The 18004-nt window shown below is 35.9% G+C and overlaps 1 protein-coding gene across 3 annotated transcripts; it reads right to left on the bottom strand.

The window, feature by feature from the left end:
* Positions 1–459: 459 nt before the first annotated feature.
* On the bottom strand, positions 460–17776 carry LOC127786742 (PGR5-like protein 1B, chloroplastic). Of its 3 annotated transcripts, none has more exons than XM_052314374.1 (11): positions 17489–17776; positions 13801–13916; positions 13436–13532; positions 13110–13210; positions 11400–11456; positions 8045–8121; positions 7040–7091; positions 2819–2929; positions 2628–2725; positions 2412–2487; positions 460–813 (listed from the first exon to the last, which is right to left on the bottom strand). In XM_052314374.1, the coding sequence occupies exons 1-10, from the start codon at positions 17688–17690 to the stop codon at positions 2430–2432; spliced, it is 969 nt and encodes a 322-aa protein (XP_052170334.1). In that variant the 5' UTR covers positions 17691–17776; the 3' UTR covers positions 460–813; positions 2412–2429. The 3 variants fall into 3 exon arrangements, with proteins under 3 accessions (XP_052170334.1, XP_052170336.1, XP_052170335.1); XM_052314376.1 differs by having other exon boundaries at positions 460–738; XM_052314375.1 differs by having other exon boundaries at positions 460–709.
* Positions 17777–18004: the final 228 nt, after the last annotated feature.

The raw sequence follows: 18004 nt of genomic DNA, 5'->3' as shown, positions 1-18004 counted from the left end.
CAATGAGATTTGCATAAGACAATGCATATAATTCAGAAATCAGCACATCATCTATTACATGAGCTATAATGCAACATATATCAGCATATTGAATCATCGAACTTACAATTTAGTGGTAACATTGGCAAATCTGAAGTCTCAAGTTCTCCCACTAGATCTTGAATGATATAATAATCTTGTTTATAGTAATGAAAACAACATATAGAACCCAAATCACACCAACTGAGATTGGCAACACAAAGTTGAAACTTGCAAATTATAACTCAGATCATACCAAAACAAACAGACTGAATCATTCATATCTAAGTAATGTAAGCTAACTTGATGTCCATTTTTCCGCTCATCTACTTCTGCTATATGTGTGCATATTGGTCGAGATTGATATGCAGAAGAAATCAGAGCAACCAGTAGCAACATGATAGGCAAAATCAACAGAAACAGCAGAAAGGGATAACAGAATTACAAGGCAAGTGCGACTCTATTAATCTGGAGGTTTCATCACAAATTTGCACCTCTTGCAGAGGACAAAGATGTAGTTATGTACAGATGAACCGTACATCACAAGATGCAATCACATGTCAAATACATTCATATTTCCTCGTTTACCGATAGTTACAGATCTACACAACCAGAAATGTGTAATGGATAGGCCTCCCCTGCAGTTCGTGCTAGAACCAGTAGCATAGGCCTCCATTCACAAGGATTCAGTCTGCATTTGTGATCCGTCAAGCTGTCATTCTTTCTTTCACAGAAACCAGAAATGTGCATGGATATAAATACCAGTCTCATTACAATGTACACAGAAGACTTCACCTAGTAATGATAGATTAAGAATTTAAGAGGATAGTTAGAATTTCATTAATCAATTTATTCAGCAACACCAGTTTCAGGTAGGTTTAGGAGCTTGTCATGCATTTACAATGATAGAAGTAAAACGTCAAGAAAGAACAAAGATACTGCCAAACATACTTGGATAGGTCATAAGTATCGTATCCGCATAGAAAATTAAGGAACAGAATGATGAAGATCATTAGAAACAATATTTTAGGCATAAAAGTAGAAATTAATATTGTTTTATTAATTTCTTTAGTTTAATTTGTTTCCTAGTTTCTTTTAATTTCATTTATGTCCTAGAATCCTAATTAGATCAGGATTACCTTTATCAACTTAATTACCAAGGAATCCTAGTTAGAAAAGAATCCTCATTAAAATAGGTTTTTATCTATTAATTGTCTATAAATAATCCTTTAGTGAAGTATTGAAGAATATATTGAATATTGCTATTGACTTTAAGTAATTAGGATTGCTCTTGTTTCTTTTGGTTTGGGTTCTGCATCATAAAATTTTCTGTTTTCATAGAAAACAAGAAGATATCACAGTTTCCTACAAAGACAACATTAAACTTCACCAAAAAACTGTAGTTCTAAAAACATAACATGGGAATTCACCTAAACTGTGAAACTGATTCGTTTTGATGATATAAGGAATATGTAACAACAGTTATTTTCATTTGTCCTTTTCAGTATAACATTTGAGAACAAAATCACTTTTAAATACATATTACAAAGTTTAAGACAATGCGAAGTAAAGAAGAAATTCAAAGTAGAACATACATTGGATATCACTTGTTCTCTTTCTCTGTAATTCTTAATGTGGTCATAGGAAAGAAAATTAATTATGTTTTAGAAGACATCCCATTATTGTGAACAATATAGCATTTTTGCAAGTTACATTGATTCTTATTTATTTAAATTCTATTTGGATCAAACTTCATACATGTTAAAATTCTAGTAGTTATACTTAAATTGAATGAATTTACTTCTCAAAATAATTTAACTAGGGGGAAATTTCAAAATTGTTTTTTTGTAACCTCCTTTTTATGTTTGAGAACTAAAAAGCCACAAGTAAACAATTAGCAAATTGCCCAGTTAGTTGACTTACTTCTATTTCCAATTTTTTAAAAGCCAAATAAAAGTGGGAAGGCATGGGAGACATGTTAAACTTGGTTAAAGCATTTTGGACAGCTATCTTTTTATATATAATTTGGAATAGAGGTTGTGAAATTCTTCTATTGGACTACCAAGATCACCAACTTCTAATGTCCCCATCTTAAAATTTTCTCCCTTCTTTTCATGTTTGCTTTATGTTTTTGAAATTTGCTTCTGTTTTTCCTTTTGTTTCTCCTTTAACATTTCTTGTTTGTTGTGACCATTTTTATTATTTTTTCCCAAACAGAAGGCACCCTATAGTAACATTTTTTCCTTTAACATGTGAGTGTACTTGCAAAATTTGACAATCAATTTCCTCACTGCGTCAATACTACTTGAACTTGCTGCTTCGTTATAAGAGCTCTTCCATTGTCATAGTTTAAGTAGAAAGTCAAAAATACTAAAGATGGATAGCAAATGTACCTTCATTCATGCTTGACTTTATTCTGGCAGCATAATCAAGCGAGTTTTTGAATTATACAGCATTTCAGTTTCACAACTGAGAAGAATCATCCACATAATATTACAACTAGTGAAAAATTAGAAGTCAATTGAGAAAAAAACCAAGAAAAAGTGAGCAGCAGAATTTTAAATGGGGTGTTATGAAGTTTCAACCAATGTAAATAACCACAAACTCACTTGGAACATTTAACTTTGTTGGTGGAACCACCACTAGACACAGAGAGAATAGTCCCAAAGAAGGAGAGATTTTCAGTCCCACAGTTTGGACAGGGTCCCTGACAAATTACAGAAGTTTATTAGTTTGCACGCCAACTATGGCAATGTTGTCTGGTTTAGAACCTTTAAAGCAAAAGATAATAAGGTCCTACCTTCAAGATCAAAAAATCTTTCACGATGGATTTTGTGATTGATTGAGCCAACCACAATAACAATGGCACAGCGGCAAACCATGTGAAAATAAAACTAAAAGGTTCTGGAAGCTGCAAATAAAATAAATAAACAAATGAAATGTAAATATTGAGGAAAATGATTAATAAACTATTACACGAGAAAAAAACAAGACACATCATCTTGTCTTGAATAAGCTCTGTCTGACATTGTCATATCAACTGTGCTCTAGGGCTCAGTTCTCCGTTTCTCATGCCCCCAAAAGAGTTAACAGATCGTGGGTTATAAGCTATAACCACACAGGACAATGTAAGCCATGGTCCCAGAAGGACAAAGCTGGCAAATCCCTGGGATTTGTTTCCTTGAGCTGGTTTCTAAGATGTCGTCCATCCCCCAGAATTCCAGGAAACACTATTAGAACCAAGAAACTTCAGCAAATTTTTTCATATATTGGTATGTTCAAAAGAAAGGGACTGAACATGAATCCTTTTCTGTGATCTTGGCAGCATTTGTTGTTGGATAATTTATACCTAATGGCTATCTGAGTTGATATCTAGGGTTTAGATACTCTTGTTCATTAAATAAAAAGAGAATGACAAAGAAATTAAGAAACAAAACAGAGCAAACCAAACCATATTATGCCAACTGCAGAAAACCTTTATGATCAAATTTTCAAAGAGAACTCATGTCCACTTCACAAAGAAAAGGAAAGTCCTCTATTTTATTACACTAAAATATTTTGTAGGCTTTTGATTTCTCACAGTCCTCTTGAGAGAGAGAAAGCCCTCTCTCATTTGACAAGAGTACTTCACAAGTCCGTGTAACAGCAAAACAATTCCCTCAAGTTGGGTTAAAATCCCTAAATCTGAATTTTGGTAGTGTCACTTTTTCTAATGATTTAAACTCCACAATCATTGAGCACTCTGCAGAACCAGCTGACTGGGAAAAGGATGACGGCCATCTCAACAACTCTGCTTTAGAAAATTATTAGTCTATATGCTATAAGACATTTGTACTGATCCCAGGCAAACTTATAATGACGAAGAATTTGCAGGGTAATTAGATCAGGTCTGTATTCAAGACAAGAATGCCACATTCTCATTTCATAATTGCACCAACTAAAATTTCCTGAAATGTGCTACATCACAAATAATTCATTCAATATATTTCTTATTTACCGAAAAATAAAATAAAATTTTCACAAATTACAGAAACCTGAATTCTTCAGAAATCATTGAAATATTCAAGATTATTAATTCATGAAAAAAAAGTAGTAGGGAAAACTTTAAAAACATTAGGGAACCTAAAGAATTTTTAGAATCCCATTAGTTAAAATTTCATTTGAAGATAATGTTAAACAACCAGTTGCAACTTTAAGCTTATTTATATATAGAAAAAAAAAAGACCAAGTTTCAGGATATTGCAATCCTCATAAAATCTCAAGTAATATCTCAGCCAAATTATTTAGAATAATTGGAAGAAAAGCACCAACAACTTAAATTTACAAAAACAGCATTTAGAGTATAACATATTTTAATCTCATTTTGAATTTTCCTATTACTTTTCCTAATTATGGATTAAGAAACAGAAATATAGAGAGCAATGAAGAAACAGACATGAATACATAGGAGAGTGGATTTGAAATAAATAAATAATGAGGATATAGACACACAAGGACACAGAGAGACTTATATTTTTATTATAGTTTATTAGCTATTTTCATAAAATTACATCTGTGAAGCACCAAGAATTCTAGATAGTTGAACATGAAAGATACCATTCAATTCCATAAATGTAAACAAATTAAAGTATACAGACTCAAATTATTTTATCAATCATTTATTATATATCTGTAACACTGCAACAATAATATTTTCAAAATTCATTACTCAATAAATTATCAAAACAAAAATAAAAAAATTGCAAGTCAAGAAGACATAACAATCTAATACATCAGTATAATTTCAGTGGCCAATCAAGGTCCAATATCCATGAATTAAAGAGTGGGAATTCTTAACTTCAACTAAGTCATCAGCACTAAAAACACCACATTACAAACTTGTATTTTGAAGTAACCCACAAGTCATCACCATTAGACATGTCAGTCTAACACACATACTTTCACTTGCCTATGACTGTGTGCCTTGGATGCATCTCAAGTACAAACATGGTCATCAAAATCGAGATCAAGATTGTAGGACAGTAAGATCCTATGGTCCAAGTTCAGAAATTTGATCCAGATAGTGCCAGAAATTTCTTTTGTGCATAACCATAGGACCTGCAGGTATCATGATCCTCCCGTATTTTTGGCTTAAAAAAGTGGCCTTCTTACTTCTTTTTTTTTTGGGAGGGGGGGGGGGAGGGTTCTTATTATAAATCTGGGCCAAAATCCTACGGATTCTTATTATAAATCTGGGCCAAAATCCTCCTCCTTCCTTTTCTCCTTTTGCAAGCCTCGATAGCAACAATAAGATTGCTACTTTGTGACTGGAAGGTCATGGGTGGTTCAAGTTTTGGAAATTACGGCCATATACAAAAATGACCCTCCCCTGACCCACAATGGGAATATCACACATTGGGAACACCCTTCCTCTTCTTCTACTTCACTGCTGCCTGCTGCAAGAACTCCTTTTTTGCAGTAATTGTTCTTCATTGCAGCCTGATAGCAGCAGAGAATTTCTTCTTCTTTGCTGCAGCCAGCAGCACGAGCTTTTGCATGATAGTTTTTTGCTCGTCTCTGTTTTAGTGGATCAAAAATAAATAATGCTTTTTTCTATTTTTAATTGTAATTCCAGCACTTCACTGTTGAGTACATTTTTAAAACTCAACTTTATTTCCTATTAGATTCATGTAGTTTTATGCAATTCCTTTTATTTTTCATGATATTGCTACTTGTCATTTTGCATAAATGTAGGCGTATTCATTACACAGTTGATGTATTTGTTATAATATAAAATTACTAGGCTTACATTTCTCCTTTGGTAGGATCTTATTGTCTGATCCAAAAGACCCCTCTACCAACCCTAGGCAGGATCCTAATTTGACAGCCATGGGGTCAAATATGTCACCTATTCTGAGGTGTTCTTACTTATGGCCTTTCCCTCTCCATTAATTGACCTTACTAGTCATAACATGCTGTTCTTGGTCTTTCCATGGGAAAAACCAAGTCATAATAACCTAATATCTTTATCTGGTAACCTAAGAAACACAACTATTCCAAGAAAGTGGACAAGTCTGCATAGGACCACCATTTAAAGCATTGGCACTTGTTTAACACTTCCCAACATATGTCCAATGTAGATCCAGACATGCCCTACTTGTTTGACTCTGTTAAAATCAGATATTCTTTTCTATTTTTTATATGTAGTGCAAAGTATTTGGAAAATACAATAATAAAGAAATAATGAAACAATTTCTCCAACCATGTATGCGCAGAGTACATATTTGTTGCCATGTGTTTTCCATGTTGTAGATGGGCCACATGTCTATATTTGTCATTCTTAGCTCACCACTAGATAATGCATTACCTGGGTTATTTTCAACGAGAGCACTACTAAACTGAATATTTGTCTACCCATAGCATTCACAAACCTGTCAACCCATCCAAATCTACCTTGTAAGAATATGACTAACCGGTTTGCCTTTTCTCACCACCACCAACCCTCATATTGCTTAAAGGTATAAGCATCATTAACAACCAATCTGTAACAAACTTTCAGTGCACAAATTACTTAAAAAGGATAAAGAAAAATAACTTTTTTTGCTTCAAACCCAACCAAGATACAACTAACTCTTTTTCAATAATACATCAAGACATTAAGAAACTTCTAGTGAGGAAGGGAATAAGTTCCACGCACATAATCATTTCAGATGCCTAGAGAATTGGTCAAACAATCAATTCAGCTCAAGTTCAGGACAATCCTACAGTAGCAAGTGATATGAATTGAAGTAGCGACAGAAACAACATATCTCTCTTTTTTCATGGCATAGAAAACATGGCCCATGGGGTCAAAAAGAAACTTAGCAAGTTGTTCATGTTAAGGACACGTTCAATGTGTTATAAAGTCATGTGATCAATTGGAGGCCCAAAGTACATTGAGGAATGACCACTTAAATTTGACTCATTATAATGGGCATCTCCCTTCTCCAGTGCCCCACAAAATTATATTTAGAACAAGGAAAAGCAATGAAGTAACACATACCTCCAAAAGATATGTGATCTCAAACCCAGTCAAATCATCCAGGAAGAAAAACCTGCAAAAGTAAATCTTAAGAAAACAAGACAACTTGCAGAAAATAATATGGATTCTGGATCCACAAATACATGTGAGAATGGTTATCAATAACTTCTTTCATTTTTGTAAAGAATCATCAAATGAAAATTTTCCATGAAGTTCTACAATCACATTAAAATGATATATACAGATATGCAGCAAACAACTACATTTAGCACCCAAAAAAAAACAAATTAAGTAAAATATTCCAATCAACTACCATGAATATAACCCATGAAAACCTAATAAATAGAAACCTAACAAGATGACAATAATTTGAGCCAACCGTGCTACAATTTTAGGAAGTTCAAGTTGTATTAAGTTTTCAAGTCCCTTGCAGGTCCATATTAATCAAACTATAGGTCATTTGTCCTCTTTCTTTTCTCATTTTACTTCTCCTGTTTTGTCTTGGATCACTTAAGATTAACTTAAAAGAACAGGATATTTCTTTGGCCCTGGCCCTTAAGGTACTTACTGAGACTCCCCCTGGTGGGATGTGTGTGTGTGTGTAGGTTCCTATCCTCAGGAAAGCTTCTTTCACGATTGTCCACTGGTTAACAATTTCACAAGAAATCAATAAACATCACATGATGGCAATTATACACCAAGAAACTCGCAATCAAATATCAGATACAATGTTTGGCAATTTTTTCAGGGTCAATGAAAAAAAGAAATTTGAAATCCATACAATTAAAAGGAATGCACCTATCCTAACTGTAGTACACTTGATAGGGATGGAGGGTTGTTGCTTGTTAACCTTTTGATGCTGACATGGTAACTCTATTAGTTACCAGTTACTGCAGTACAAGAGGAGACCTTTTGGGGAGGATATAAACTGATTTAGAAGTACTAACTAGCGGTATAAGTTTATCAAGGAAACCATCAAAAGAAATGAAATGCAGAATCTACATATTGAAACACAGTGTTACTTACAGTCCTAGTGCAATGACAGCAGCAGGGACATATAAGAGGAACATCTTGAGATAGTCAACAGAGAGATCACTGTAGACCTACATGAAAAAGTAAATAAGCTCAAGAAATGCCAAACTTGAAATCACTTTTGCTCCAGCACACTTCTAGTCAAAAGTGTCATCAAACTGGAACAAAGAGGTAGAAAGCTTTAAACAATAAACTCCAAGAGGAAATCAATTTGTTCATAATGCGCTACTTCCCTAGGATCAATTAGCAGTAGCAACAACAACAATAATCACAAGCCTTAATACAACTAGGTGGGGTCAACTACGTGAATTCTACAGCACCAACCATCTCTCTCTCCATGGCCATATTCTTTGTAAAGCCAGTGTATTCTATGTCCTATCTAAGGGTTTCCCGCCAAGTTTTCTTTGGTCTTCCTCTCCCTATTTTGGTACAAATTTCCTCTATTTCATACTTGTCTCACAAGTTCTCCTATTGGTATTCTTCACCACGCATGTCTAAACTATCTTAGTTGAGACTCCCTCATCTTATTTTCAATAGACAATACTCCAACCTTATTACATATGATCTTGTTTTATATTTTTTCTTTTCTCATATGGTTGCACACCCATTTAAACATTCTCATCTCGACTATGTTTATGTTTTGTACATATTGGTGCTTAACTACCCAAAAATTTGAGCCATCAACAAATATGATCTTATAGCCATAAAAATTCCCAATCACTAGGTAACAGATGAATATCAGTATCCCTTTATTTTTGCAGCAAATTAACAGAAGACAATTTAAAGTCTCGTAATTTGAGGTCAAACAAGACACTTCCTGAAATTTCTTGAATTAGCGAACTGGGTAATGCAGTGGATCCATTAACCCTTTATTGCATCCAATTACAACACAATGAAACAATTCCAAGCATGCAGTGCATGCTGTAAAGATGATTAGGGCTAGAGAAATCTAGGGCATGAGAGAAATAAAAGAAGCGCTTACAGAACTGAGCTCCTTCAAAGATGAATAATATTTCCAACAACCTTACAACGAAGCTGATTGAGCTTATATACAATTGTGCCTAACTACTATAACAGAAAACTTAATACCGCAAACTAACAGCAACTAACAGCATATACTAGATAAACACATAACAGAAATAAAGCCAAGTACGCTAACAAAAATAGGCTCAAGTAATCTCTTCAACACATGCTAACCATATGTAACGCGTGCCAAAGTTGCAAGTAGTGTTGTTACTTAAGAATTGAGATGTCAACATTTTACATCTTGAACAAGCCATAAACTTGATGAAAACATTTCAATGCACAAAGATAACCTACGGCAGAGCCCATTTTTAATTTTTTGGAGATTTGGTTAGGGAAAGTTTGATCAGGGTTACAGCGGTGAATCATACGTTGGTAATTTAAAGGTGGGGGATGGATGAAGATGCTTTTTTTTGGCATGATCCATGGTGTGGGCTAACTCCACTAAAGAAGGATTTACAAGAATTGATTGGATTGGTGGCTTACGATTTTCTCTAAGTCCTACTGCATGGATCATGGGTTTTGCATTGATTTGACATGGTTCCCCAAACAGGTCATTCTCTCTCTGCTTTTCCTATAATCTCATCGCAAAGTTGAAAAAGCTTTACCTTGGAAGGCAGTTTAGATTCACCAATTTCCACAAAAGGACCTTTCTTTGCACAAGCGGAGATTTGGAGGGCTACAATGATGATGGGAAATTCAATGAAATAATTTTAGTAGCATTGCGTTGGTGTTGCAATTGCAAAAGGACTAGAGAGAATGTTGATAAGTTCTTGCTACTTTCCCTGGTTGCTAGCGAAATTTGGAGTATCTATTTTATTGATGTTTGTGTTTCTTTAAAATTATAGCAGTAGGGGAGGTGGATGGAGTGCTAGGTTTAGCTTCCAATTTAGGACTTAAGGTCAGGTCTCTTCCCTCTAATTACTTGGGCATGCCTTTGTGATTGACTTTCAAGTCTAAGGTCATCTGGAAAGGGGTGGTTAAGAGGTTCAAAATAATATTGGCTTTTTGGAAGAGGCAACATCTCTCAAATAGACATGTGCCTACTTAGGACTCTCTTTGTTGTTGACCCTTGTCTCAATAAATAAGAGGTTGCAAAGGGATCTTTTGTGGAGTGCAATGAGTAACTAGTTTAAGTTTCATCTTGTCAAGTTGGAGTGGGTGTGCATTCCAAGAAATATTAGAAGTTTAGGCTTATTTAATAACGCTCGTCTAGGGAAGTGTGTTCGGAGGTTTTCCCATGAACTACTTAGACTATGTACAAGAGTATACCTGTAAATATATGAGTGGGAGAGGAGGGCAGGGAGGGATTGGAGGTAGATTTTTCAGAATTGGGAAATCAATTTATTTTCAGCTTTTCTTAACTTGCTCTAATGCCATTCGATGATAAGGCAGAGGGAGGGCAGATAAGTATGGACAGCGGCCCTTAGAGCCACTTTAACTGTTGACAATTTGAGGAGGCATGGGCAAATGGTGTTACATTGGTGTATTTGAAACAAAAGTAACGGGGAATCAATCAATGGTATGTGTCCTTATTCCCCGCTTTCATGGGAAGTCTGAAGGTCCATGCTTGATATTTTGTATATACACTAGGTAGTGCCAAGTTCGGCAGTAGACCTGGACAGGGCGGCACCCATTGATAGAAAGATCCACCTGGATGACTATCCCTCTATGTATTTGGCGGGGCATTTGAAGGATAGTTTTTAAGACTAATAGTTTGATTTTGCACTTGAAAAGCTGTATTATTTTGATTTTACATGTGTGGCTCCTTTTTGTGTATGCTCTGCTAAACAGTTTTTTGATGATCTCAATTTTGGTTCTTATTCTAGCTGGGAACCTCTGGTTTCTGTTTATTATTTTGTATAGGAAAAGCCCCTAATGGTATTTATAGGGTTTGCTCCTTGAGGCACTTTTGTTCTATATATTCACCCTTAAAGAAAAGGCACTTCATTAGTGTGGGGTAACACATTATTCTAGACCCATAATGCTCTTTGCATATATGCTCAAGTAAACAACTTCTTTCCTCTATCAAAGTTAAATCAATTTTGTGCAGGACTCAAACCAGAGTTTTTTAAGAAAAACTAAGTACAAGAATATTATGTTATGCGGCATATATATAGATAGAGAGAGTACAGGGGTTGTAGGATATCTGTATATCTGTGTAAAAATAGAAACTAATTTTGATGATTCTGTAATAGACAGATATAAGAAAATATATATATTAGTTATCTAAGCAGAAACAATTCATCTATGTGAATCAATTGGAGCATAAATGCACAAAACATAAATTGGATAGCACACAGAATGATACAGAAAAACTACACACCTTTCTACTGCGAAGACTGCATCTTGGACCTTCAACAACAATTTCACTTCCATCAATCTGCAGAACAAAAGGGTAACCAAAAATCACAACTAGGTATAATTAACAAAAGCATAAGTTATTCAATAGTGATTAGTTTTCCATGCTAACAAACAGGTAATAATAGTAACAATCATATGTGACTGTAGATATACAGACAGAAGGGAATGTCCAAACATATTTACCACTACAGAAATTAAGCTAGTTTCTTTAGCAAGGAGTTGGTAATATCTAAGTCTTAAAAAATTAATATGGCATAGTCAAGCAGAAAACAAAAAATATGGCAAAAAGAATTGGACTGTGCAGAACAAATTCTTTGCAGGGATGCAAGTACACCCAAACCCCATTTGAAAAAATGAATCTAAACAATATAGGAACAAATACACCATACTTTAACATGCCTTTGTGTGCAACATGGTTGTGGTTGCAGGAAATATCACCTGAAAAATGACTTGAGTAGCACACAAGGAGATAGAGACGAGGGTTCAGCCACTTTAGGTTCTTCCACAAACCCAGAGACCCTATAGAAAATATTTTAACAGTCTTTCAACTTTCTTTGTGTGTGTCTATAATTAAGTTGGAAACTGAGGCATGTCAACTACAAATGCCATGGAATCATACATCTCCAATTCATGGGAAACTGGCCCCCTTAAACTCTGCCTTCATCATGGACCAAACAGAACAAGTTTCCTACAAGGTGTATCTTGTCTACGGCCTTAACAATGAGTCCACTGGCATCTGGGACAGCATATGTAACTTCAAGTCATGCCAATAGCCATCACTAAGACAATTGCTTTACCTTTTTCACCAAAACTACAATCCTAAATATGTTACATTGGTAAACTTTTTGCCCCTAAAACAGTACATATTGTTCCAACAAATTGTTGAATGGACAGACATAAGACTGGTATGCATATCTTACATGTCTAGGAATGAGACCACATAATTGCAGAAAGAAATTCAGGAAGATGTATACAAATATCCAATTGTTAAAAGATGATACAAACTGGAATATAAGGTGAATAAGCCAGACTGTAAAATCAAATTGAAGTGAAAAAATATATATCTACTAGTTAAAAGGTAGTAGATATGTGCATAACACCTGCCATTACGGCATTTGAGCATATTGCTTCCAACAAGCTATTATATCATCAGCCAATTATTTTCTAATAACTGATCAACTTGAGGACATAGAATTACAGTTATGCATTTGTTGCCCACCTGAATAACTTACAAGCACGACTCAAATGTAATGAAGCCTACAAAACAGGATTTTTGTAAGCTACTTAAATGCTTTCACAGTCATGAAAACATTATTGGACAGGAAAAGATACAGTATCCTTAAGTCTTAAAGTGATTGGCAATTGGTTAAACCACAGAAATTAAAGGCAGGCACAGCACTATTTCATGGTCCTTTCTCACAGAATCAAAAACCCCAGGACTGGTTATCAATGCACCATATTTTTTTATAGCTATCACCTGAACATTGTATATTACAGTAGAACTGTCAGTATGAGAGTAACAACTGGGCTTACATTCTTTAAACATGCAGTCCCATACTAAATAATGAGCAATACTAATTACCCATGTAAAATCAAGTGCAAGTAAAGAGAAAATTAAATCTGTAATTAGTTTTAGTATGTGGATATGAAGATGAAGACAATAAAGAGAAACCTTTAGTTGCAACTTCAATTTGTCATAATCCTCATCACTCATTATTGGATTCCCAGACACATAGGCCATTGAAGCTTCCAGGAACTTCTGTTCATCAGAACCTATACATGAACAAAGCAATGCAACAGGCATCTTAGAAGTTCCTCAAATGATAAAGGCAAAGCCATAAATGTAGAAACAGGCAATCGAAGCTTCCAGGAACTTCCATTCATCAGAACCCATACATGACCCAAAGCCATCCAACTGCCATCTTAGAAGTTTATTAAATGTTAAAGATCAATCATAAATGTAGAAAAAGAAGCTCATATGCAGAACTCAGTCTTTACTTAGCATGACGACACTGCTTCCCTCCCACATCAATTCTTCCTTGAGGTTATCAAACTCTTCATTTGACATAATAGCCTTTCCTTCATAATAAAAAGCCTACAGTAGAAAAAAGAAACAAACTTCACATTTCTCATATTCAGAAAACATGAAATCAAAGAACTGCACATAATCAAAACCCATGTCAATAAAAAGAGAACACATATGCACTCTTCCTTTTTTCTTTTTCTGAATCTGAAATTCTGCATTATAATGGCAACAGAAATATGCCAATGATAGAATTAAAAATGAGCAGAAATATAAAACAATAAGCATGTTGATTCAGAAAGCAGTGAGACAAGAAAATCCAAGGAACAGACTTTCATACTTGTAGTGCCTGAAGGAAGTCTTGTTCAAGCTCCCCTATTGACTTTTTTTCTTTCTTGTCTATGCTACAATATGGCAAGATCTTACTGTCAACTGTCTCACCTTCTTGGACCTGACCTGCAAGGAGCATTGGGGTCAGAATTTAATAACACTGCAGAAGAAACAAAAGATGACTCTGCAAAAGCATGTGGAAAGACATGAGCAACAATCTACAGATACAGGAAAAATAGTTGTCTATATTCTAACATGTTCCATACCTTTCTCACCAAGAGTTATTATCATTTTTTACCATGACAAGGGAATTGAGAAAATCGGATTCTAATAGCAACCCTGAAGATGGAAGAGGGAATTGATGATTGCAGAGAACATCTAAAAGTAATGAACAAATCATCAGTTGAGTTGTTTTTGTTATCTTGCGTTGCTCGTACTATTACATCACAAAGATTTTGAATATTTATAATTTTTACAATGAGGATTGAGTTAATTGTCCCAATTATTTAGGCTCTGGTAGACAAGTCCCTGTCTCTTGATTACTTTAAGCGAAGCCATATATTCCATTATGGGCCACCATTTCTTTACCACATAAGTGATGCACAAAGTTTTAACCTGTCCCATTTTCTTATTGAGCCTCAATAAGGCCTCACTCATTGAACAATGACCAAAACCCTCATCAACATTCAATTGGCTTCTATTATGGCTGTTCTGGAGTCAAAGACTATTTCTTATTGTGGCTGGCATCACTATCTGGAGACATGTTAAAAGATTAGGCTGTAAACTGAGACCACACTGATATGCCACAGTGGACAGCATGGATAGATAGGCATTGAGGTGGACATCAATTTCTTATGAGGGTAGTCCAGCAATGATGCCAACCCGATAGCTACTACATCAATTCCACAAGTAAAAACAGTGGCAAATGCACAGTCAATACATAGTAACATCAATCCATAGAGAGAGAGAGAGAGTACAAAAGTAAGCTACAATACACCATGTAATGAGAGGCAAAGGGTGAGCATGCAAACGACAGGGATACTTGGTGAACCACCCATAACAGAGCATCTTGAGCCATCATCTTATGATAACGAAGAGGGAATATCCACCACATTAGCAAATTACATAGCATGGACAGTAGGAAAGTCCAATATTCAAATGACATAATGCAGTGAAATCCATGGCAACTGTCATAGGTGCTTGTAGCAGCAACATGGCTTCCACCTTATAATACTGTCCCGTATCCTCTTCTTTCCTTCTACCTACTACTTTCTCTCTTTGTGGCTTACAATGGATAAAGCATGCATATACATTTAGCACTTGTTAAAATCGAGAGGGTGCATTGCAACCTTCTGTATTTATTCTTCAGAACCTTGACGGTTCATCAGGCCATCATACCAATTGGGATCGAGTTATACATAGAATTTCGACATGTATTTATTTTCCTTAGCCCACAAAAGTGCAGCTCTTAAAGCCCCTCAAAGAGTAAGACCTCAAGGGCAAACTGGCAAAGCCCTGAGAAACTGAAAATAAGAACAACCATCACAAGCCTTTAACTCCACTAGGTCAGGTCACCTACATGAATTTTAGCTTTCCATCCATTTCTATCTATGGTCAAATACTATGTCACATTTGAGGGTTTCCCACTATGTTTGTTCAATCTTCATCTACCTCCTTTGTTACAAGCTTCCTCCATTTTATCCACTCACCTCACAGTTGCATCTGTCAGTCTTTGTCTCACATGTCCAACCCATCTTAATTTGGTCTCATCTTAAATAGACACCATTCCTACCTTATTACATATGTTGTAGATTATTATTTTGTCTTTTGTCCCTTGAGGAACTGAAAATGTTCCTCTGATGCCATGACCTAAAAGGAGAAAGACTTGAGTAAATGAGTGATCCATCACATATGACATCATAAAGGGGCCAGAGAATACCTTCCTTGAGATATAGGCATGATTATTTTTGAAGAATATATGACTGTCCTGACTTGGAGAAGAATGAAACTCTCCTGTTAGATAATCCATCTCAAACATAAAACTGCATCTGCTTGATTAAGTGGCAGACCTGGGAACTCTGTACAGCTGAGTATTTTATGATGCTATGACACCTGAGTGGAGATAAAGTGTCAGCTGAGATGCGGGCATTGTGTGTAATGACTAAGAGCAAGGGATGAACAAGTTGGAGCAGGTCAATGGGATCTTGATTGGTTGAGAGGTATTGGCATGTCTGCACCACCTAGCAGCACAAACTGAATAGCCTATTGTTGCTCGGAACTAGTAGTGTTGCCAAATTTCTGATGATGCCAGGCACAAATTTTATTACACCTGCTTGGTCAAGCAACTTAATCGAGCCCTCAACAGTATTGGTATCATGATAAGGAACTTGAAAGGGATATGACATCAGCATTAATGTAGTTGTTGTCTGTGGTGGCTAAAGAGCAAGGGACCATCAACTTGGACGCAATGGGATGTATCTCACCTAGTCAAGGTATTAGGTATATATGAGACTTACCTGGCAGAAACAAAGAATATTCGATGTGTTTCCCTGAACTCATGGCCTTGCCACAAACACTTGAGACTAGCCTCTAAACAACCTGCCTCGTTTCCTGAGAATAATAGAATGAGAATGGAGATATTAACTGAATTCTGACAATCTTTTACACCAGAACATATGAAGAGATTTGCAGGCTCTGCTATCATTGCTCTTCAACCATTGTGCATCCACTCTTTTCAGCTAAATTGTTTATGGAATTCAACTTCCAGAGCAACCCAAATATTTCCCACTTCTACACACTTTGGCAGCCATTCCTATAAATTATTGCTTTCTTTTTTGCAATCCCTCTAGCACTTTAGTATGCTTACATGGTCTCCCAGCTCTTATAAAGCATTTGAGTCACCTTTACCACTTCAGCTCACACTTTTATGACAGTAAATATAAAACCAGAAGGAACACCCAAAATACCTTATTTCAGAGTTCCAAAAATAATTGTTTGTTTATTTCCTGATATCCTAAGTATTTGACTTTATCACAGAGCAACAACAACAACAATCACAAGCCTTAATCCCACTAGGTGGCATCAGCTTTGCTTGATCATAGAGCATTCTGTAACTTTTAAAAAAGATTTTAAGAACTTTCTACACAATATTCTTGCATTCTTATCAACTATTTCTTTTAAAAATTATAGAGTGCCCTTTCCGCAAGAACATTGAACTGTACCTGAAGAGCTATATGATCTAGCAAAGCATCGCTCCAAAATGCATAAATGAACCAAATTTGTGCTCACACTTGTCTCGTATAGTTAATAAAGCATATTTATCAACATGTACACAGACTGTTGAGTTATTGATCACCAACTCGTCCAAATATCTAGGACTTGAGGATGCTTTGTATACTCCAAATACACTCCCTCGTATCCAATCAAACTTTCATTCATACGCTGGCCAAGCACGTGAATGCACTTAATTATCAGGTAGGCAAAGAAATTTGTTGAACATACAAGTTGATGCTAATTCTTTTTTTCTAGTAAGTAACATTATACCACTTGGGATCTACGGGGAAGCAATTGACGCTCATGAGGCTAGAACTCGAGGTTACAAGTACGGTGGCGATACTAATTCATGTTCATACAATTTCAAGATTTAAAATAAACCAAGTGAACATATAAACAAACAATTTGATCAACCAAATACGCACCCGGCTGGTCGGTAGTGGCCTTGGGGGAAAGAATGAGCAGCCTTCGTCGGAAAGACAGATGGCGGCCGAGGAGTGGGACGGAGCGAACCGCCGGAACCGAAGGCGACGACGAAGCATTATTAGAGGAAGAGGCAAAGGGCTTCTGAAGGTGGGCAGTGAACAGACGACGGGTCGTCAAAGTGACGGCCAATCCGGCGGCCATTTGCGGCGGCTGTAGTGGTGATGGGTGGGAACAAGCGGGGGCAAAGAAGTGGGCAAGGGGGGCATTGGGGTTTTGTGCGGACAGGTAGCTCCTGCGGCGGATAAGGCAGCGGCAAAATCTGTGGAGGGCAATGGAGAGGGAAAGGAAGCATGGAGTGGAAACATCGTCACACGACACGTGTTCTATTAGCATTTTTGTTTTGTTCTTATATATATTAGGAGTTGGTTTTATGGGGGAAATTTTTGCTTTTTTGAAATTGAGAATGAATCTCATAAAATTAATTTAAACACAATAAACTCAAAAACTGTTTATAT

Source organism: Diospyros lotus, chromosome 12 (assembly GCF_014633365.1).
Source record: "Diospyros lotus cultivar Yz01 chromosome 12, ASM1463336v1, whole genome shotgun sequence".
Taxonomy (NCBI): domain Eukaryota; kingdom Viridiplantae; phylum Streptophyta; class Magnoliopsida; order Ericales; family Ebenaceae; genus Diospyros; species Diospyros lotus.
This window is presented reverse-complemented; position numbering and strand designations above follow the sequence as displayed.